General features: G+C 37.4%; 7 protein-coding genes across 14 annotated transcripts; 4 read left to right on the forward strand and 3 right to left on the reverse strand.

Moving 5' to 3' along the window:
- Positions 1-205: 205 nt before the first annotated feature.
- On the forward strand, positions 206-2,469 carry AT4G28480 (DNAJ heat shock family protein). 2 transcript variants are annotated; one of them, NM_118990.4, is made up of 3 exons: positions 206-672; positions 1,150-1,595; positions 1,854-2,469. In NM_118990.4, the coding sequence occupies exons 1-3, from the start codon at positions 508-510 to the stop codon at positions 2,287-2,289; spliced, it is 1,047 nt and encodes a 348-aa protein (NP_194577.1). In that variant the 5' UTR covers positions 206-507; the 3' UTR covers positions 2,290-2,469. The 2 variants fall into 2 exon arrangements, with proteins under 2 accessions (NP_194577.1, NP_001078458.1); NM_001084989.1 differs by having other exon boundaries at positions 240-672; positions 1,150-1,435; positions 1,868-2,434.
- Positions 2,433-3,209, reverse strand: DMP7 (transmembrane protein, putative (DUF679 domain membrane protein 7); the record flags this gene model as incomplete). 2 transcript variants are annotated; one of them, NM_148380.2, is made up of 3 exons in its annotated part: positions 2,433-2,825; positions 2,919-3,031; positions 3,132-3,209. In NM_148380.2, 3 exons carry the CDS (start codon positions 3,207-3,209, stop codon positions 2,519-2,521), a joined length of 498 nt encoding a protein of 165 aa, NP_680746.1. The 2 variants fall into 2 exon arrangements, with proteins under 2 accessions (NP_680746.1, NP_001328357.1); NM_001341919.1 differs by having other exon boundaries at positions 2,519-2,830; positions 2,919-3,209.
- A 1,664-nt stretch (positions 3,210-4,873) lies between these two features.
- On the forward strand, positions 4,874-8,655 carry HAE (Leucine-rich receptor-like protein kinase family protein). The gene is made up of 2 exons (NM_118991.3): positions 4,874-7,693; positions 7,766-8,655. The coding sequence occupies exons 1-2, from the start codon at positions 5,092-5,094 to the stop codon at positions 8,161-8,163; spliced, it is 3,000 nt and encodes a 999-aa protein (NP_194578.1). The 5' UTR covers positions 4,874-5,091; the 3' UTR covers positions 8,164-8,655.
- A 1,202-nt stretch (positions 8,656-9,857) lies between these two features.
- Positions 9,858-11,751, forward strand: NAC073 (NAC domain containing protein 73). Its single transcript, NM_118992.3, has 3 exons — positions 9,858-10,361; positions 10,448-10,637; positions 10,887-11,751. The coding sequence occupies exons 1-3, from the start codon at positions 10,212-10,214 to the stop codon at positions 11,462-11,464; spliced, it is 918 nt and encodes a 305-aa protein (NP_194579.1). The 5' UTR covers positions 9,858-10,211; the 3' UTR covers positions 11,465-11,751.
- A 70-nt stretch (positions 11,752-11,821) lies between these two features.
- On the reverse strand, positions 11,822-14,080 carry PHB1 (prohibitin 1). Its single transcript, NM_118993.4, has 6 exons — positions 13,954-14,080; positions 13,400-13,578; positions 13,039-13,155; positions 12,750-12,920; positions 12,449-12,661; positions 11,822-12,362 (listed from the first exon to the last, which is right to left on the reverse strand). The coding sequence occupies exons 2-6, from the start codon at positions 13,568-13,570 to the stop codon at positions 12,168-12,170; spliced, it is 867 nt and encodes a 288-aa protein (NP_194580.1). The 5' UTR covers positions 13,571-13,578; positions 13,954-14,080; the 3' UTR covers positions 11,822-12,167.
- Positions 14,081-14,753: 673 nt separating this feature from the next.
- CRU3 (cruciferin 3) lies at positions 14,754-16,994 on the forward strand. Of its 5 annotated transcripts, none has more exons than NM_179134.1 (5): positions 14,765-15,097; positions 15,223-15,647; positions 15,753-15,875; positions 16,089-16,190; positions 16,408-16,994. In NM_179134.1, the coding sequence occupies exons 1-5, from the start codon at positions 14,794-14,796 to the stop codon at positions 16,813-16,815; spliced, it is 1,362 nt and encodes a 453-aa protein (NP_849465.1). In that variant the 5' UTR covers positions 14,765-14,793; the 3' UTR covers positions 16,816-16,994. The 5 variants fall into 5 exon arrangements, with proteins under 5 accessions (NP_194581.1, NP_849464.1, NP_849465.1 ...); NM_001341920.1 differs by having other exon boundaries at positions 15,223-15,336; positions 15,385-15,647; positions 15,753-16,188; NM_118994.4 differs by having other exon boundaries at positions 14,754-15,097; positions 15,753-16,190.
- Positions 16,995-17,686: 692 nt separating this feature from the next.
- NAC074 (NAC domain containing protein 74) lies at positions 17,687-22,100 on the reverse strand. Of its 2 annotated transcripts, none has more exons than NM_118995.3 (3): positions 21,585-22,100; positions 19,531-19,796; positions 17,687-18,498 (listed from the first exon to the last, which is right to left on the reverse strand). In NM_118995.3, the coding sequence occupies exons 1-3, from the start codon at positions 21,799-21,801 to the stop codon at positions 17,923-17,925; spliced, it is 1,059 nt and encodes a 352-aa protein (NP_567811.1). In that variant the 5' UTR covers positions 21,802-22,100; the 3' UTR covers positions 17,687-17,922. The 2 variants fall into 2 exon arrangements, with proteins under 2 accessions (NP_567811.1, NP_001119074.1); NM_001125602.1 differs by having other exon boundaries at positions 19,642-19,796; positions 21,585-21,974.
- Positions 22,101-22,949: the final 849 nt, after the last annotated feature.

Here is a 22,949-nt window from a genome sequence, read left to right on the forward strand (position 1 = left end):
TTTACATTTGATCAATTTAAATTCGAAGCAACTAATTCGATCGGATTTAAATTCGAACAACATAATAATAGCAACATTTATATAAATACGTTACATGTCTTAGTCGACATGTTCTTTTATGGTAAAGTTAGCAATATTAGTCGAACTCAAACATATACCTTCACATAATGAAAGAGGAAATAACATTTAATTGTTTTTATAATTAATAATATAAATGGGAGAATCTGAATTACTTGAGCGATAATAAAAGAAGAAAAGGAAAAGAAATGGAGAAGGGAAGAGGCAAGATGGCAAAGCTGTGATTTAAAACACCGTCACCTCCCCGTCAACGGAGACAAACAAAGATCGTGTTTTCTCGAACCTTCCACGAGATATACTAAGCCAAAGAAGAAGAAGAGACCTGAGACGAACAAGAAATCCAGAAATTACCAATTCCTTTTTTTTGTTTAATCGAATTCAGGAAAAGTGAAGAAACGAAAGAGAGAAGACAAAGAAGAAGAAGGTGAGATGGGAGTTGATTATTACAAGGTTTTACAGGTTGATAGAAGCGCTAACGACGATGACCTTAAGAAAGCTTATAGAAAACTCGCTATGAAATGGCATCCTGATAAGAACCCTAACAACAAAAAAGACGCTGAGGCTAAGTTCAAGCAGATCTCTGAGGCCTACGATGTATGTGTTTGATTCCTCCACTGCTTTTGCTTTATTGAAATCGTCCCTAAAGTTTTGATTTTTATTTCTATTGAGAAATTTTCATTCCCTTGATACTGTCGGTGGTCACGAACTTGTTTCTGATTTTTGATATGAGATGCAATTAGTCTGATTTCACGATTTGATGTTGTGTTGGTTCGTGGGGTTTTTAGATTTCGTGTCCCTGAGTAATTCGAATCATAGTATATAGTAAAAGATGATTGCTTTATATTTGGGCAAGCTAGGTTATCTCCAAAGCTCTTAATTTGTGCTTTCTTTGCTGATCTTCTGAGTCATGATTTATCCGTTTTCTTAACTCTGTGATTGATTATTGAGAACCTCTTAGGCACTCTGTACTTGTCAATGTGTAGCTTAGGATTATGAGGAACATACTAAGATTGTTTGATTTGACTCAGGCTTTTATGAGGCTAATGTTGGTTTTTGTTGTGAGATGATTAGGTTCTTAGCGATCCTCAAAAGAGAGCTGTATATGATCAATACGGTGAGGAAGGGTTAAAAGGGAATGTGCCACCTCCCAATGCTGCTACTAGTGGAGCATCCTACTTCTCAACAGGAGATGGATCTTCGTCTTTCAGATTCAACCCGAGAAGTGCAGATGATATATTCGCTGAGTTTTTCGGGTTCTCGACCCCGTTTGGTGGCGGTGGTGGTGGCACTGGAGGGCAGAGATTCGCTAGCCGCATGTTTGGTGATGATATGTATGCCTCGTTTGGTGAAGGAGCAGGTGGAGGAGGAGCTATGCATCATCATCACCATCATCATCATCACGCTGCAGCTAGGAAAGTGGCTCCTATCGAGAACAAGTTGCCTTGTAGCCTTGAAGATCTCTACAAAGGAACCACCAAGAAGATGAAGATCTCCAGGGAGATTGTAGATGTCAGCGGGTAAGTGATTGAACTCAGATACCATTTCGATCACACTTATAACATTTTGTTATTAGGCTTATCTACTAGTCAACCTAGAGCATGGTTTTAGAAATATACAACCTCCCAAGTCCCAAGTATGATGAACATATATGAAACAAAGTTTCAAGCTTTTAGATTCTGCAACATTCCCCAGCTTCCATATGGTTAATTGTTGATTTGAGCTGACCCTAGTTGTTGTCTTAACAATATCTAATATCTGTCTTCTGGTAAATGCAGTAAGGCAATGCAAGTGGAAGAGATTCTAACGATTGGAGTGAAACCCGGGTGGAAGAAAGGCACAAAGATCACATTCCCAGAGAAAGGCAATGAGCATCCAGGTGTGATTCCAGCGGATCTAGTCTTCATCATTGACGAGAAACCCCATCCAGTGTTTACCCGTGAGGGCAACGACCTGATTGTCACACAGAAAGTCTCACTAGCTGATGCCTTAACAGGCTACACCGCAAACATAGCGACCCTTGATGGCCGTACACTTACAATCCCGATCACAAATGTGATCCATCCAGAGTATGAAGAGGTGGTTCCTAAAGAGGGAATGCCACTCCAGAAAGATCAGACAAAGAAAGGGAACTTAAGGATCAAGTTCAATATCAAGTTTCCAGCGAGATTAACTGCGGAACAGAAAGCTGGGTTTAAGAAGCTTATTGGGTGATGATTAAAGCATCTCTGTCTTGTGATGTGTGGAGATTGGGATAAATTTGGTAATATACAATTTATAGGGAATTATCTCCCTCTTCATTAAATTTCGTGTTGTTAAACAAGTCTTCTTTTTAAAGAATAGTTTTTTCAAGATTTGGTACATGTCCTCCATAAACAAAAATTGAAGATCACAAATCTTTTTGTTATACAAAAGTTTTTCAGTTCTTGTCTAGAGTATGAAATTATTCTTTGGTAAGGGGAGATCCGATGCCATGACGGCGTGTAGGGAACGCTAGGAAGAAGGCACCACAAATGACGCCGATGACAAAAGGTAAACTGGTAAGAATCTCCTTGGTTTCCTCGGAAGGAACGGGGAATAAACAACGGGTTACGTTCTGATCAAACATGGAGACTGCGAAGAAGACGAGCATTGACATGATTGCGTGAATAAAATCAAGAATCTTGAGCTTATACTTTTCCTTCTCCTCCTCCGTTAAAGTAATCGATCCATCCATCACTAATAGCCCACTCCACGTTGCCAACCCGTACCTAACCTGCAACATTAAGTTTGGTGCTTATGTCAACAAGTTGTTATGAATGGTACAAAACAGCGGAAAATGTGACAGAGATATGTATATATACCTTGCCGTTTGGGTCTCTAATGGAGTCGGTAAAGGAGAAGAGGAAGCAGGAGATGGCGCATAAGGAGACGAGGAAGCAGGTGAGCCAGCGACTGGTGATGGTGGGACACTGACCTTGATGGGTTAGGACCGGACACATTATTTGAAAACTCATTACAGAACCGGTTGGGAGCAGATTTGATAGATGAGCTGTTCCTTTGAATGTTTTCCTCACAACTCTCTCTACTTTCGACTTTGGTTTTCTTGGTGCCGACGGCAACGATGCTATCAATGACTGCTTCGTCTCCTCCATCTTCAATTGTTTTTTCGTTAATCACTCTGCAAATTCGAATGATTATATATGTTTCTTTTTTTTGTCTCTATGGTTAATTCTGATTTGAAAGAATTGCACAAGATTTTATGGGTTTCGATTTCTTTCTTTTTTGGTGTTTGCTTCCGTTGAGTTGTTTGTTCAGGTTTCAAGGTTGATATTCTGTTCTTCCATTTTTATGTTTCTGTTGCATGTCAGGATTAGCAATAAAAAACGTAAAAACCAAATAACATTTGAGTAACGAAACAAGAAATAGGAGTTTTGTAACAGAAAGGATTAAACTAAAACTCTGTCACCGTTTCCTAAGAAGATATATCATTATCAAAGTTACTTTTATTATATTGATATAGTAAAACTTTGCTAAACTAGTAAAAACTAGTTTTTCGAAAATAATCTAGATTAGAATTCTCCAAAGACGTGGCTTAATTCTAATCTGTCTAACGTATGGACCATAAAGAATTGTATTAAATTGGTCTTTGAACGAATTTATTCTTCGGCTAAAAGAGGTTATCGGTTGTGAAGTGGACCTGCAATTTCATTTGTTTGTTCATAAGAATATATGAACGAGAACTTAGGTGACCTCTATTTCATATAACTTTTACATACTGCATACTGGTAAATCATATGAAATATGGACTTTTAAAACGAAACAAAAATCACGTATAACCCTATTAGTGTATATAGAGTCTCTGTTGTGTTGAGACTCTGTTGTGTTGAGACTCTATATACACTAATAAACCCTTTTTACTTCTTTGTTCCATACGAATTAAGCTTCAGAATAACAGAATTTAAGAGAATATCGTTATTAACAGCAAAAGTCCAAAACAATTAAAAGGCAGAGTGCTTGTGGAGACGTAAAGGGAATGCAAACTAAGAAGAAGAAAAGTCATTATCGTTAGAGGACCAAAGACTTAAACATTATTGGATTAAGGTGACATCATAGTGCATAGTGCGTTGTACCATCGCGCAAACTCGTGATATTCGATCACGGATTAAAGCCATGATCTATCATTTTCTCTTCTTTCCCCCCTTAAATCTCGTTGTTTTTTCAAATCATAGTGACTGTTGCTTTTCCCATCGAAATGAAAGTAATCTAACAAAATCTACTGTTAGATCATGTTTCTCCGACCAACCAAATTTGACCTTGTCTACATATACACGTGGCTTCACAAATGCGCATCAAGCAATTGGAACTTGGAAGCATCACTATAGTTCTAAACTTCCAATTAAAAGATTGTTAGTCAATCTAGGGTTGGGATCATAGGTGGCTAAGTTTTCGGTTTAACAAATTTTCGAGATCATCGATATAAAATCATAGGATATGTCCTCATCACAATACAGTATACACACACACATAAGTGATTAAGTTATGCATTCATAACATTAATCCAGAAGCTTTATATGCAGACTCGAAAAGTCAACATAAATCCAGCATTACATGGCCCATTTGTCTCCATCATTTTGACCATCATAGCATTTCAGTTGACTTGGAGAGTGACCATTGGTCCATTCTGTTTCTTTTCAAATGAACAATTAAATGTTTGTTCATTTATCAAAAAAATATTTTTTATAAAATTACCTTATGTAATTATTCATAATCCGATTTTTTTTTAATATCACTTTACAAATTTGTTTATGATTTATATGTACAGTAGTACTTTGCTCCGTAATCGATTTCACATGGATGTATACTATTGCCTCCTAATTCTTCCAATATCGGAAAACATGTCTCACCCATGTCTTGTCACAGTGCTCGTTTCCCTTTTTGCTTCTACAATTCCTTATAATTACCAATCCATAATTTCGTTTTATTCACAAATCCAAAGCATGAAAAAAGAAGAATAACGATTCCTTTTCCAAAAAAATGCTTTATTGTCTTATTCTCCTCCTATGTCTCTCTTCTACGTATCTACCAAGTCTATCTCTAAACCAAGATGCCACCATTCTCCGGCAAGCCAAACTGGGCTTATCCGACCCGGCCCAGTCCCTATCTTCATGGTCCGACAACAACGACGTCACCCCATGCAAGTGGCTAGGCGTGAGCTGCGACGCCACGTCAAACGTTGTCTCCGTCGATCTCTCAAGCTTCATGCTCGTCGGACCTTTCCCCTCCATCCTCTGCCACCTTCCTTCTCTCCATTCCCTCTCTCTATATAATAACTCCATCAATGGCTCTCTCTCCGCCGACGACTTCGATACGTGTCACAATCTCATCAGTCTTGATTTATCGGAGAATCTATTGGTTGGATCCATCCCAAAGTCACTTCCTTTCAATCTCCCAAACCTCAAGTTCCTTGAAATCTCCGGAAACAACTTATCAGACACGATCCCGTCGAGCTTCGGAGAGTTTCGAAAGCTTGAGTCTTTAAACCTCGCCGGTAACTTCCTCTCCGGTACAATTCCCGCCTCTCTCGGTAACGTCACGACTCTTAAAGAACTCAAACTCGCTTACAATTTGTTTTCTCCGAGTCAAATCCCGAGTCAACTCGGAAACCTCACGGAGCTCCAAGTTCTCTGGCTCGCCGGCTGCAACCTCGTCGGTCCGATACCTCCGTCTCTGTCCCGGTTAACTAGTTTGGTTAACTTGGATTTGACATTTAACCAACTCACAGGATCTATCCCAAGTTGGATCACGCAGCTAAAAACCGTCGAGCAAATCGAACTATTCAACAACTCGTTCTCAGGCGAGTTACCAGAATCCATGGGTAACATGACGACGCTAAAAAGATTCGACGCGTCGATGAATAAGCTGACAGGAAAAATACCCGACAACTTGAATCTGTTAAACCTCGAGTCACTCAATCTCTTCGAGAACATGCTCGAAGGTCCTTTACCGGAGAGCATAACTCGCTCCAAAACCTTGTCAGAACTCAAGCTTTTCAACAACAGACTCACCGGAGTATTACCGAGTCAACTCGGCGCTAACTCACCGTTACAGTACGTGGACTTATCGTATAACCGATTTTCCGGCGAAATACCGGCGAATGTCTGCGGTGAAGGGAAGCTAGAGTATCTAATTCTTATAGACAATTCGTTTTCAGGAGAAATCTCTAATAATCTCGGAAAGTGTAAGAGCTTGACCCGGGTCCGATTGAGTAACAACAAGCTTTCGGGTCAAATCCCACATGGATTCTGGGGATTGCCTCGCTTGTCACTTCTCGAACTCTCTGACAATTCGTTCACCGGAAGTATTCCTAAGACGATCATCGGCGCGAAGAATCTATCGAACCTACGAATCTCAAAGAATCGATTTTCAGGTTCAATCCCCAACGAAATCGGATCGCTTAACGGAATAATCGAGATTTCCGGAGCGGAGAATGATTTCTCCGGTGAGATTCCTGAAAGCTTGGTGAAATTGAAGCAATTGAGCAGGCTTGATCTCAGTAAGAATCAACTCTCCGGTGAGATTCCTAGAGAACTTCGTGGTTGGAAGAATCTAAACGAGCTTAATTTGGCTAATAATCATCTCTCCGGTGAAATCCCTAAAGAAGTCGGAATCTTACCTGTTCTCAATTACCTTGACCTTTCAAGCAATCAATTCTCCGGTGAGATTCCGTTGGAGTTACAGAATCTGAAGCTAAACGTTTTAAACCTTTCGTATAATCACCTCTCCGGTAAAATCCCTCCTCTCTACGCTAATAAAATCTACGCACATGACTTCATCGGAAATCCCGGTTTATGTGTTGATCTCGACGGCCTTTGTCGGAAGATCACACGGTCTAAAAACATCGGCTATGTATGGATTCTTTTAACGATTTTCTTACTCGCCGGTTTGGTTTTCGTTGTCGGGATCGTTATGTTCATTGCCAAGTGTAGAAAACTCAGAGCTTTGAAGAGTTCTACTTTAGCAGCGTCGAAATGGAGATCATTCCACAAGCTTCATTTCAGTGAGCACGAGATAGCTGATTGTCTCGATGAAAAGAACGTAATCGGGTTTGGATCTTCTGGTAAAGTCTATAAAGTTGAGCTTAGAGGTGGAGAAGTTGTAGCTGTGAAGAAACTTAACAAAAGTGTTAAAGGAGGAGATGATGAATACAGTAGTGATTCGTTGAATAGAGATGTTTTTGCAGCGGAGGTTGAAACGTTGGGGACGATTAGGCACAAGAGTATTGTGCGTTTGTGGTGTTGTTGCAGCTCTGGTGATTGTAAGTTGTTGGTGTATGAGTACATGCCTAATGGGAGCTTAGCTGATGTGTTGCATGGTGACCGCAAAGGCGGTGTTGTGTTGGGTTGGCCAGAGCGGTTGAGGATTGCTTTGGACGCTGCCGAGGGTTTATCATACTTGCACCATGATTGTGTTCCTCCCATTGTGCACCGCGATGTGAAGTCGAGTAACATACTGCTAGATAGCGATTATGGGGCTAAAGTTGCTGACTTTGGGATCGCTAAAGTCGGTCAGATGAGTGGTTCCAAAACTCCAGAAGCTATGTCCGGGATCGCCGGTTCTTGTGGTTACATTGCACCAGGTATAAACCAAAACATATTTCAGCTGCATTTTGTAACTTTTGATCTTATATTAATAGTTTTCAATTTTGCAGAATACGTATACACACTTCGGGTGAATGAAAAGAGCGATATCTACAGCTTTGGTGTGGTGCTTTTGGAACTGGTTACAGGGAAGCAACCAACTGATTCAGAACTTGGAGATAAAGATATGGCAAAATGGGTGTGCACTGCACTTGACAAATGCGGTTTAGAACCCGTGATCGATCCCAAACTCGATCTCAAGTTCAAAGAAGAAATTAGTAAAGTCATTCACATTGGTCTACTCTGTACGAGTCCTCTCCCTCTAAACAGACCTTCCATGAGAAAAGTTGTGATCATGCTTCAAGAAGTCTCTGGTGCTGTTCCTTGTAGCAGTCCAAACACATCTAAACGATCTAAAACCGGTGGGAAACTCTCGCCTTACTACACGGAAGACTTGAACAGCGTTTGAACATTCCAATATGGGCTGAGAATCGGTTTGGGCCGGGGATAGCAATTTGATGTTATGATGCTAGGTGAACTGTAAGAAAGATATCAAAAACAGAAAAGTGGAGCTTTCTGATTAGGTAATTGCTCTTAAAGCTAATATAAAGTTATAATTTGGATATTAATTTTAATTTAACGCAATATTTGCAATATTTGGTGGTTGGTCCACCCAATAGCCAACCTTATTTAAACTCGAGCTCGTTACCAGTTCAATTTTGGAAAACGGATCGATTCTGACGAGTGATGATCAATATTTTTTTTTCTAATTTTTTTTTCATATTCTTATAAAGTAAAACTTAGTGTGGTAATACTAATGCCATTATAAAAAGTAAATTCTAAATAGCCAAGCATAGACAGCATATGTCAGTATAATGTGGTTAGATAGATTTCTTGAATGACACCTTGCCGCGGTTTCGATCCACCAATGAAAACAACAAGCTAACCACAAAATTTTCCAACAGACACAGAAGTGTAACATTTGTTCATAATTTTTTGTTTAGTTTGATAATAAATTAAGAATAGGTTGTATAACATGTGTTTAGAGTTAACAGGGGAGAGCAGAAACAAAAATCAGAAAACAAAGAGAAAAAATAAATAAAGGTTGAGGAGGTTCCTTGTTAATGTTATGCATGAGAAGTCTACGTGAAGAAATAGAATAATGACTAGCTTTTTAACTTTCCATTTTTTTTCTTTTTTTTTCTTTTTCTTTTTATCTATCTAAAAACCAATATTATAATGTTTTCTAACGTATATCACTAATATCAGTATGTGATTTCAGTAAAATTTATGTACATACAGTAATATACTGATGATGGAGATGTTAAATATGTGTAAATTATAAGTATAAGTTTATGTATAATATCTTTACATACACTCTAGGGTGACATTGGACCTTAACTTCTCTTTCTTATTTTTTGTTCTACCATATCACGTCTGAGCTCTCACAGACCAGCAACAACACCTTGCCCCAAACTTACTCCATCTCATATTCATTTTCAAATCCTATACATTTAATCAGCAAATTACCAAGATTAATTGATTAGTTATAGGTTTTATTATCTTTACTCAACATTCAACATTATACATTGGATATAGAGATCATCCCACACAAACTACGACAAGACAAGTTATTTTTGTTCCATGCATGTTATTGTCAAAAAAGGAAAGATTAGCTCACATATGTATTCCCTCATAAGATTTTGTCTTTCATGTTATTTTGTTTGATCAGTCTTTGTCCATCTCTCTCTCACACACCATACATACATGCCATGAGCCCAACCAAACTTAAAACCCAAGCAATCTTTTTTTTTCTTTCCTTCTTGGTTATTCATTTATTTATTCTTCAAAATATCACATATATGTATTTTTAAGAATAAACTAAAGTCTATTCAATTTATATGTTTTTTTCTTCAAAAAACTGTATATGTACATGCACACTTGTAAAAAAAGCGAAGAAAAATAGTTCCAATAATTTATCAAACTAGTACATGTTACAATGTAAAACTAATTAAGGTTTGAAAATTTCATAGTTCTTTAGACTTTACTTTCAAGTTGTAGGTGGGCATCTCCCTCTCGTTGTTACTTAACATGTATGTTTCTACATACTTGTTAAACAAACCTAAGTCTTTAAATAATTATTTCTCACTATACAGTATATAGAACATTTGTACACATTATAAAAATGAGGTTTAAATAATATTTCTTCTAGGATTATCTCATCTCTCTCTTTCATGGATAGTACAGAGTTAAAATCAAGTGCAAAAAGGGGCAATTATCTCAGCTTAAAAAAGTGATGAACAAGAATTTAATTCCTTCCTCTTTCTCAAGATAACCTCAAAGAGATCTTCTTATGAAACATATGCTTTAGCTATCTTTAACCCTTTTTCCCTTCTCTCTTTCTATTTCTCCCTCATACCTTTGTTTATTCTGATGAAGTTGTGAGCACTGAAAGAAAAGAAGAGAGGAGAAGAGAGATATGCACAAGAAGAATTAAACTTAGGGACACAAAACAACATGACTTGGTGCAATGACCGTAGCGATGTTCAGACCGTTGAAAGAATCATTCCCTCCCCGGGGGCGGCTGAGTCCCCCGTAGCCTCACTTCCGGTCTCTTGTCACAAAACTTGCCCTTCTTGTGGCCATAACTTCAAGTTTCACGAACAGGTTCTTGTTTCTCTTTCTACCTATATCAAGTTTAAACTTTAGATGATATTGGATATTTGAATATAATATATTAATATGTAATGTAGGCTGGGATCCATGACTTGCCGGGACTTCCTGCTGGAGTAAAATTTGATCCGACGGATCAAGAGGTCTTGGAGCATCTTGAAGGCAAGGTAAGAGATGACGCAAAAAAGCTTCATCCTCTCATTGATGAGTTTATCCGTACCATCGATGGTGAAAACGGCATTTGTTATACCCATCCTGAAAAATTGCCAGGTGATTCTATGTTGCATGTTCAATCATCAATTAATCGGTTACAAATTGAGACTATAGTTACAAATTTTCCGTCTTCAAATGATCTTCTAGTTATGCTTATTGAAAACTACATAAATACGTTGAAAAAACAATTTAATCATATTTTAATACGATGGAAATTGTCATATAGAAAAAGAAAATGTAGCTAATCCAATTTCTTAATTAAATTAAGTTTGATGAATGCTAATTAGTCGTTGAATACATATATAGGAGTGAACAAGGACGGGACGGTGCGTCATTTCTTCCACCGACCGTCGAAGGCATACACGACGGGAACAAGAAAGCGACGTAAAGTCCACACTGATTCTGACGTCGGTGGAGAGACACGGTGGCACAAGACAGGAAAAACACGGCCAGTTCTTGCTGGAGGAAGAGTGAGAGGCTACAAGAAAATCCTAGTGCTCTACACAAACTACGGCAAACAAAAAAAACCCGAGAAGACTAATTGGGTAATGCATCAATATCATCTTGGCACTAGCGAGGAAGAGAAAGAAGGTGAGCTCGTCGTCTCCAAAGTCTTTTACCAGACTCAACCACGTCAATGCGGTGGCTCCGTTGCTGCTGCAGCCACCGCTAAGGACCGACCTTACCTCCACGGCCTCGGTGGAGGTGGTGGCCGCCACCTTCATTACCATCTTCATCATAACAACGGTAACGGTAAGAGCAACGGCAGTGGGGGAACCGCCGGAGCCGGTGAGTATTATCACAATATTCCGGCTATTATCTCGTTCAATCAGACCGGGATACAGAACCACTTGGTTCATGACTCTCAACCTTTTATCCCTTAAAAACAAAATGATTTTATATCAACGATCCTAAAATAAAACAAACGGTATATAATCTAAGCATTATCTTTGATATACACATACATATATACGTTGAAAATAATTTAAAATTTACAGTGCATTCTTGTATTCGTAACTTGTTTTTTGTTTCTCTTAATTCTTTTTTCCTTTTGATTTTACGGCTTTGTACAATTTAAATTCCTTGGACTGAGACTGACCATGAAAAATATGTACAAAGATCTCCATTGGCTATTGACTATTGTTACATGAATTCATTTTGATATCTTGTCGGCTGAGATTTATGGACTCTGTAGCACGTTGTCTACATAAGCGTAAAAACTAAAACAGATAGGAAAATGTTGCCAACATATAGATATACTATCAATATTTACCAATTAATACACATCTTCATGATCAATTTTATACAAAAGGTGTATCGGGACACTGACACTCGTATAAGCAATAACCATGCAAATGCCTATGGTAAATCCAAATGCAAGTGTTTTTCTCCCCCAAACGACAAGTTTATTACAATTAACTCATTCAGCAAGACAGTATCTTCTTTTTCAACTTTCACCTTGAGATAGACTGATCCCAAGAATTTTAAAAGTAGTATTTAGTAGTACAAATCAAGCTTTTGTTCCAACGGATTCTAGGAACTTAAAAGACGAAATGACCCACATGCAGTTTTACTTAAGAAACCTCTCTAGTTCTTTGCATCAACATCCAAATTCATCCCTTGTAGGTTAAGCAAAAGATCGTCTGAGCTCAAGTAAACCTTGTTCGCCGAGTTTGCTATGGTCTGTGCAATCTCTCTTGCAGCCTCGATCTTCCTGAGCGTGATAAACGCTTGGTTGTTTGCAATTGCTTGACCAATGAGCTGAGCACTCTTGGCTTCTCCCTACACAAGCCATGTGAACTTTCGTCACACAACAATTTCGCTCTCAGAGTTTAGATTACAAGTGGAAATGTAGAGAATCTCTTTACCTGGGCGCGGATAACAGCACTTCTCTTGTCTTGTTCGGCCTTCTCAACAATGAACTTAGCCCGCTCAGCCTCTTGAGCCGCCACCTGCTTTGCTTCAATGGCAGCTGTGAACTCCTTCCCGAATGTCAGGTTTGTGATGGACACATCGTCAAGCGCAACATTGAAGTTTGCTGCTCGTTCAGTCAGAATCTTCCTGATCTCCCTACTGACCGCCTGAGAGAAGCCCGGAATAAATCTTTAAGAACTTCACTTACTAAGAAAGAGAAAAAAGATGATCATATATTCACAGTCATTTGTATACCTCTCTCTGAGTAATAAGCTGGCTTGCATTGTACTGAGCAACCACAGCTTTCAAAGTCTCGTTGATTATAGAAGGTAGAACTCTCTCGCTGTAGTTCTCACCAAGGCTTCTGTAGATTTCAGGTAACTGGTCTGCCATGGGACGTGTGAGAACCCTAAGCCCAATTTTCACCTGAAAGTTTTAAAACCACAAAAAACTTAAGAGCTTATGATGTTGAAGCGAACGACTTCACATTCACTAAATTCACAAAACAAAATGACTGAAAATGGGAGGAGTAGAAGCAGAGTACCATCTGAAGATCACGGCTTCCGGATGTACTCTCAACAAGGTAAGGTCGAGCACGAACGTCATAGATGACCGGCCTTTCAAACCAAGGAATCATAAGGTGTGTACCCTCAGGGTAAACCTGCGTAATAACAAGGTTACAAGCTACATACTTGTGAATTAAGAAGACTGTTTTTACGCTCAACGAGAACAACAAAATTTCATGACTAATCAGTCTCAGGGATTAATGAACAACATATGAGACTTTAACTAACAAATCAACCTGGAAAATTTCATCCAAATCTCACAAACAGCAAAAAAACTCATTGGGAAAATACATTTACTGAAAATCCAAAAAGACCCAATTTGAAGAAACACTGACTAACCTTATCTTTAATACCGACTAAACGATTGAACATGATGGCTCGATGTCCTCCTTCAACATTGTAGAGACTGTGCGTAGCACCATAGAGACCAAGCCCACCAATAATCCCAACCTTAAGCAACGTCGAAATGGCACCACCACCTGGTATCTTTGGAACTTTGACGTTGTTCATCTCTTTTTCTGAAACAATCCCAATACATGATTAATCAAAACCCATGTGTGGTGGAAAAACTACACAAACATACACTCAAAATCCAGACTCACATCTACTCAATTATGCAACTTCATCATGAAAACATCAAAAACAGTCAAAGTAACAAAATCAAGTCAGATTCAGCACACAAAGCCAGTAAAGATAGAAAATTTAACGAACGCTCATGCTAAGCTGCGCAAAATACTTCCTAATCAAAACAGTAACAACGAGTAATTAGCAAAATCCGAGCAGAAAACTCTCACCCACCTCCGAAATTCACGTCTTCACTAAAATTTTCGAAAGGAATCGATCAATACCAACCCATTACACAAAATACATAATCAAAATGGCGAGAATCGTACCTGGAAACTTTGCTTCAAGTCGCAGAGAGAGGAAAAGGAAGATCGTGGAGAAAGGGGTTTAGGGTTTAAGCTCAGACTTCTATTGGAGTAAATGGGACGGTGTCACATTTTCCGTTTTGGAAATGAACTTTGGGCTCACGTTATGGGCTATTAGATATTTGATGGGCTTTCTAGTAAATACAATATAAGTTATTGGGCTTAGTTTAAATAAGCCCATGTTGGAAATATTTGACACATGTCTTGGCTACTAGTGCTAAACATGCAACCGAACAGTTGTCGAGACAAGTCGCAGCATATACAATGGATCAAACACGCCTAGTGTCGCCGCGTCTCGCTCATGTGTCACCTTGTTTCCTCGTTTTTTTTTAATTTTTCATAAGTTCTTTTGTTTTATCTTCAATACAAATTTTTGGCTGTATCTTGCAAACTCTTCGATCATATCGCCAATATACGTGAACACTGGTGATCTAATTTGTTGTGTTAATTGTTAAATTTAGATTCTATTCTCCGGTTTAAAAGTGAATTATATGTATCATGGTTAAAACATTGTAAGTAAGATGATAATAAAATGATAAATTTAGTTGATGGATAACGTGAAGCAAAAAATGAGATAGATACATTTGATTTTGTCGTATTTTGACATATGCGGAGAGTGAGCTACGCGCATGAAGATCAAGAGACACTTGCTCGAGCTCACAGAGTGACGTGTAAAAAGCTTAGACTGAAGTCCCCATGCAAACCTAATCCTACGTGGCTCAAACCACGAGCTCACTTGACAATATATAAACTCCTCCTAAGTCCCGTTCTCTTCATCCATCTCTCACAACAAACAAAAAGAAAATGGTTAAGCTCAGCAATCTCCTCGTTGCAACCTTCGGGGTTCTCCTCGTCCTTAACGGCTGCCTTGCGAGGCAGTCACTTGGGGTTCCTCCTCAGCTACAGAACGAGTGTAACCTCGACAACCTAGATGTTCTCCAAGCCACCGAAACTATCAAGAGTGAAGCCGGTCAGATCGAGTACTGGGACCACAACCACCCTCAGCTCCGATGTGTTGGTGTTTCCGTTGCTCGTTATGTAATTGAACAAGGCGGTCTTTACTTGCCCACCTTCTTCACTTCCCCAAAAATTTCCTACGTCGTTCAAGGTTCATACATGATAATTACCCTTCCAATAAAATTAATGTATATATCATGTCTAATTAATGAAGATATAATCGATTCACCATATGATAACTCTTTTTTTTCCTCTCTACCTAAAATTAATTTACAGGAACGGGTATCAGCGGAAGAGTGGTCCCTGGATGTGCCGAGACCTTCATGGACTCGCAGCCGATGCAAGGACAACAACAAGGCCAACCATGGCAAGGACGACAGGGACAACAAGGCCAACCATGGGAAGGACAGGGACAACAGGGACAACAAGGAAGACAAGGCCAACCATGGGAAGGACAGGGACAACAGGGACAACAAGGACGACAGGGACAACAAGGCCAACCATGGGAAGGACAGGGACAGCAGGGACAACAAGGGTTCCGTGACATGCACCAGAAGGTGGAACATGTGAGACGCGGAGACGTCTTTGCCAACACTCCAGGCTCTGCCCACTGGATCTACAACTCAGGAGAACAGCCACTTGTCATCATCGCTCTTCTCGACATCGCCAACTACCAAAACCAACTCGACCGCAACCCTAGAGTAATCTCATACTATATACAAAGACGCACATCCGCTATTAGAAGATCTACCATATCAGTTTAACTAATTCATTTATGTATTGCATTTGTTGATTCTTTGCTATAGGTGTTCCATTTGGCCGGAAACAACCAGCAGGGAGGCTTTGGCGGTTCACAGCAACAACAAGAACAGAAAAACTTGTGGAGCGGGTTCGACGCACAGGTCATAGCTCAAGCATTGAAAATTGACGTTCAGTTGGCTCAGCAGCTTCAGAACCAACAAGACAGCAGAGGAAACATCGTTCGTGTTAAGGGACCTTTCCAGGTCGTGAGGCCACCTCTAAGACAGCCCTACGAGAGCGAGGAGTGGAGACACCCACGTAGCCCACAGGGCAACGGCCTTGAGGAGACTATCTGCAGCATGAGGTCCCACGAGAACATTGACGACCCTGCTCGTGCTGACGTGTACAAGCCCAGCCTAGGTCGCGTGACCAGCGTCAACAGCTATACCTTGCCCATCTTGGAGTATGTCAGGCTCAGTGCCACTCGTGGCGTTCTCCAGGGTGTAAGTACATTTTTCTTAATAAATTAAATATAGATATTAACATTTTTACCAAAAAGAAAAATTAGTCATATCCTAAATTATTTAAGAACGTATACAAATGTTTTAAAAATGAATTTGATAGATATTTATTCCTTTTTTTTTTCTTTAGCAAAACATATTAAAATTGGAAGTTCTATATGACGGATGACGTGTTCACATGTTTTGTCAAATGTTACAGAATGCGATGGTGCTTCCTAAATACAACATGAACGCTAACGAGATCTTGTACTGCACTGGAGGACAAGGAAGGATCCAAGTGGTCAACGACAACGGACAGAACGTGTTGGACCAACAGGTGCAGAAGGGACAGCTCGTGGTCATCCCACAAGGGTTCGCATACGTTGTCCAGTCCCACGGAAACAAGTTCGAGTGGATCTCTTTCAAAACTAATGAAAACGCAATGATCAGCACTTTGGCGGGTAGAACCTCGCTCTTGAGGGCATTGCCATTGGAGGTCATATCAAATGGTTTCCAGATCTCTCCCGAGGAAGCTAGGAAGATCAAGTTCAACACACTTGAGACCACTTTGACCCGCGCTGCCGGTAGGCAACAACAACAGTTGATCGAGGAGATTGTCGAGGCTTAAATCAAAACGTTTTTCTTTTTCTTAATAAAGTATGGTCAGTTTGTAATCACGTCCCTTTACCTTTAACGTACGTGTAAAATATGTGTCTGCGGCACCTCACTTGTAATAACACTTTCTTCTCATAAATAAAAGGGAAGTTTCGAGTTACATACTATAATATAGCGCCAGTTTTTTCGTCTATTCCACAAAACATAAGTTTGTGTCCATCTACTGTAGCTTGAGCTTCGTATATATACTTGGTCTTTATTCTTTTTTTTTTCAAAATACGGCTTTCTGCTTTCTGTGGGCCTAAACGGAGGCCCAAACGAATTAAAGTTCCGTCACTTGGAAACGTTATCCTAGATTACTCTTGCGGGGAAAAGTGTAGATTAGTTCCAATTTTTGAAGTGAAAAATTGTGTTGGATTCTATGTCGTAACAAGAAATAGCATGGCCTCCAAAGATTATTCTCTCTTTCTTTAGGCTTTAGCTTCTAAAGCTAAGCTACGGAAAAACTGTATCATTCTTCTCTTTTTTTTGGCTTATGATCCATATAAGAGAGCTTGGAAGAGCTGCTTTTCATCTCCTGATCACTAGCTCATACAGTTTTTGTAATTTATTAACGAAACTATATAAAAAAAGGGAAGCCGAAAAAACAAAACAAAAAACAACCTTCATCGGCTGCTCAAATGCCAATCATCCCAATTGGTCTCCATTATTGTTTTCTCGTTACTACTCCTCCATCTTTGATTTAATAATTTTTTGAAAAAAGTTTTACTATATGAATGATATTCTCTGTTAGGGAAATATAAAAATTGTAAGCAAATGATTCTATCGAGCTATAAAAGAAAATATAATATGCAAAGGAAAGATGATAATCTAAAATATTATTTACAACAAAGAAAACTAATTGTATTCATAGTAATGGGTTTTCATATAATTTTAAAATGAGAATAAATCCTAAAAACACGCTAAATATAACAACATACATCGTCCTAAAAACCTAGAATCACACAAACCCTATACCCAAATGCCACACAACTTACATGTTTGATAATGTGATAAATCTATAGATAAAATGTTTGTATAATTCACGAATCAACAAATTGGCGAACCCCTTGAATTATGTTCATTGGAAAGCGAGGATATTTTCGGTCTCAAAACTCAATCCACCACATTCCATGTGAAGATCAGAGACCATACCACCATCCGATGATGATCCCATACATGTCTTGTCGTGATCCAAACTCGTCATGTCTAGTGATGACAACAAAATCTTCTCATAATTCTGATGATGATCACCACTGATGTTGACACTGTTGTTATTGTCGACGTAAAGCAAATTTAGCAAGGACTCGTGATCAGGGCCATGACTCGAAGGTGATGACAGCGAACCGATCATCATCTGCTCCCAACCACATGCTATGGTTTGATGATGACAATGGTGATGATAGGGGTGGCCGGTGGTCCTTGAAGGCTGCTTCATTAGCTGCTCCCACTGATCACAAACTTGGATTTTCATCTTCTCATGTTGATGATTATGAGGAGGGGATGATAGCAAAGGTGGCAACTGATTGTTGTAATTAAGATCCGGAGCGTCATTAACTTCAAGCCTTTGCGTCTGATTATCATTGTTATAATAATTATTGTCTTGTAGCGATGAGTCTCTGCCTTTGTTGAACACTCTGCACAAGACCCAGTCTTCCTGTGTCCACATACCGACAGAAAACGAGAGGACATCGTTAAAAAATAATCAAATAAACGTATGTATATAAAAATGCATGAAATGTTACGTTACGTGCGGTCTCGTGCATGCAAATGACCAAACACGCATTAAAGCCACTTTTGTCTCTTTCTTCAATTTTTATTTTGTTTTTTTGTTTTATCTGCATATATTCGTCATTCCTTCTTTTAACTTGCTGTCATCTCATCATGCTCACCCATGCATACATATATACGTTAATACGTACATATATACATACACTAATGCTTAGATACTTGACTCCAAAAATAACTAACTATCCGGAGAGTAAACATATGTATAGAATCTAGATTGGACGTCAGAAATAACCAAAACTAGTGTAATTAAGAGATGTTGATTATTAATCTCTTCATCTGACAATTCGTTTTGAATTTAAGTGTATGATTCTTTACATAGTAGTTAAGTGACTAAGTTTAAAAAGGTATAGCCGACTGAAACAAACAAATAAATGGATGAAAAATCTCTATTTTAATTGAATACACATGCATGATTCCTCACAATGTTTGTGTATATATAGTATGATCAGATTTCGTAAGTCCAGACTAAAGTTCGTGAGGTGCAAAATATACAGCTATAGACTATATGATATTGGATGGATGTATATAAATATGATGGATTAATGGATTACGACAATTTTTTGACAAGTTCTAAATAAATATTGAAAGTAATTAAAAGGATGGATTCATATGTTTATAGTGAGATAACTTATTGAGATTTTCTACCTAAAAAGAAAGAAAAAGTATGATCTCATTTTTCTTTTTCAAATTTGTTTTGGGATAAAATACCAATACGCTGGTACCATTAATTTGGTATCTATATCTATGCATGGGACATCCACGAATAGACACATGTCGTGAGTTTAGGTACGTTGCAAGTTATGGTTATCAAGACGTAATTATTATGAAATGATGATTACTAATTATGGTTAGTAGTGTCAAAGAGAGAAGGACCAATTGTTGGGGAATAACCAAGTACCTTAGGTGGGATGTTAGGACACTCAAGACGGAACTCGTGCATGATCCAAGTAGTTTTGATCCCATTTGGTGCTCTGTTTCTGTAGAACACTAGTGTTTTTCTCATCCCTACCAATTGCCTTGTACGTGGATCCATCACCGTTCGATCTTTTCCTGTTGCTTTCCAGTATCCGCTTACTGTCGCTCTGTTCGTGCGATATCCAGTAGCATACTTTCGATCACGGAAACTGAAGAAGTACCATTCCTTTGCGTTTAACTTTGCCACATCTATACACAACATACAAGAGATATATAATCATCAGTAAATTCTTAAAAGTGTTTGTCAAGATACCTATCAGTCTATCACAATACTAACTAAATATTATTTTATTTTTAAACATAAAAAATCGTATTCTAAATATTATATATAAAAGCGTCTAGTAAATTTGAATTATGGTGACTTTATGGTGATTTTATACCAATTTATTCAACATTAATTAATTTTTTGAATTGGGTTTATAGGCTTTCGATATAGAAACAGTGACATGTCAAAGGTTAATGTGGTGATATATGACTTGTGTGATGTAGACAAGACGAGGATGTGAGACATTATATTATTAGTTTTGGCAAAAAAATAATTACGATTTTGACTTCAGCGGAGGAAATTATTGCTCTCTCAAACATTCCTCCTATCAGTTTCACATTAATTTGATCCTTACAGAAGATGATCAAGAAGATAATGTGATGACTACTTACTTAAAAAGATTCCTTTATTTTGCCATAATTGAGAAGAAGAGTAATAGACCACAATTACTTTTTTGTAAACATAATTATCATAAACCATATCCAAAATAGAATATTATATGTATATTGCTTAGTTAATTATACTATTTATTCATATATTCGACTATAGTAACAACAAGATCGTACTGGTCATGTAAATAATTAAAGGTTTCTTGAGTCTCTAAAGTTGCTTGTGATATGAGGCAAAAAAAGGTCTTCGTGTTTACACACAAAGCCTACTTTTTTGTTTAGTTAATCTTTTAGTATACATTTATATTAATGTTCATTAATGCAACTAATTAACTAACTTTGTATTTTATAATCTGCAAGTTATCTTATTTAACAAAGTCCCCAAAAGTCAAAATTACGAAGACAACAAAAACTTGAAAAAGATAAGAAAAATAAAAAGATGACAACAGGATTCTCGGTCCCCTTTTAAAAAAGCTTCCTTAACTTCTCAAGGTATATCATCAAACAAAGAACCACAAACAAATAATGAAAATCACTAGAAACATACAAAGAACACACATATATATCTATATATATATATATCATGTTTTGATATGATGTAAGTGCACCTATAATTATTCATTAAAATTTACCATCTGATTTACGAGTATAACGACAGCTGTGATTTTGCATATTTTGCTGCTTTTGTACAGCCTCCAGATCTTTATTCTATAATTGCAAACATATTATTAAAAAGCTAGCATGTATCTCAACTAATCATGATTCATGACACTCCGGATAATGTTTACACTAATATTAATGCAATTATGATTTATGATCATAATTAATGAATCAGTCTAAAATCTAGCATTTATGTGAACTCATCACCCGTTTCACAATTAAAAGATATTTGATCTTTCATTCATTTTCTAGAATCACGAACAAGAAGATTCGGTTTGTAAGTATAAGCATATCATAAATCTGTAAATATGCAAATGCGTAGATATGTATTAAGTTGACAAACATAATTAGACACATAAGTAAACATCATCTAATTGTAATAATACTAAAAAGTTTATAGGTTAAGATTTACAATAACAATTAACAGACGCGGATGATAATATCTGATTTCAAGAATTAGTTTTCTTCTTTATGTTCAATTAATTTCAGGAATATTGTTTTCCAATGGAAAGTTTCAAGAATCTTTACGAAAGCAATTTGAAACCCAAGAAAAGCCAGGAGTGAAAAGATAGTTAAACAAATTCATATAACCTATGACTATATATCAGTTTGAATCCAAAAAATATAGAATTAAATATCAGAAATAGTAGAGATATATGTTACCAGGAAGCTCCCATGGCTCACAGATATGCAAGTCAATCTCCACAAGATCAGTAGAACCCTTCAAAGCTTCATCAACATCATCATCATCATCATCAACATCACCATGATCAGATTTGGCCCTAATCTTGTTGCAAAGATAATGACAAACCAACTCTTCATCACTTGGATGAAATCGAAACCCCGGTGGCAATTTGGACCCAATATCTTTCAAACCCATTACGTGAAGAAATCTTTAGCTTTATATATGTCTGTGTTAATGTACGAAAATATATATTTAAGAGAGTAATATCAACAAGGCGTGTAAGGTTCAAAGAAAAGTTTATTAGCAAAGGAGGAAGAGAAAGATAAAGAGGGAGAGGGAGAGGGAGAGGGAGATCGGTGTGTGTAGATACATATATAGGTTTAATTATGTATATATTTATAGTTAGTGGGAAATTAGCTTATATGATATATGGAAATACAATAATATAAATCATGCATGTAGCTAAGGATGTAAGATGGCAAGTTAGAGTTTCTTACAATATTGTAAGATTAATTGGGTCCATGGTTGTGTAATATATGTAGTTAGTTATGGTGGGAAGTTTCAAGAAAAACCAAAGTTACAAGAAATCTTAGTTGTGAGGTGTCTCATGGGACACTATTATCAAATATTCTCTTTTGGTTTCATTGTTATCCACTTAGGGAAAACAAACCAAACTTTTCCCTTCTTTTTCTTCTTGTTCGAATAACCGTTTCATTTAGATACTATTTTTTTTTTGTGAATAGTAGGTAAATTATGAATGTCTACGATCGCTAGTCTAGATTAGTCCGTATTTTCTTTTGGTATCTCAAAATTAATAAGAAAGTCAATCATAGTTTTCCGTTTAAGGATTGTTACCTAAACAAAACTTGGTGGTACGATTTAATTTGGAGATACAATAGTACTCTAAGATTAATTAGTATGAAGTTAAGCTTGAATTTTTTTTTTTAAATCAAAAATATTAGTAAGAAAGTCAGAAGAAAGTTAATTAGCATACTTTTATTTATAATACCTACAATAATGTGTTTTTTTTTTGCTGCCAACAATTAGTATTGACAATTAATGGGTAACATACGTTAACTGTGTTAAATCGATTATTCTTGGCCATATATTTAGGAAAAAAATAATATGGACCTAATTTAATATGTCAAATATTTTTTTTCTGATTTGATATCAAATTCAAAAGGGGTTGGCAAAGCATGATGTAAAGTTGTAAACGAGCATGCAAGAGTATACATATATAACTTTTACTACAAGGAAAAATTAGTTACGGAATTTATTTTGTTTTTATCTTGATTTTTTTCAATAAGAGAAACAATAGAAACCATACTTTATACTGAACTCCT

This window comes from Arabidopsis thaliana, chromosome 4 (assembly GCF_000001735.4).
Source record: "Arabidopsis thaliana chromosome 4, partial sequence".
NCBI lineage: Eukaryota > Viridiplantae > Streptophyta > Magnoliopsida > Brassicales > Brassicaceae > Arabidopsis > Arabidopsis thaliana.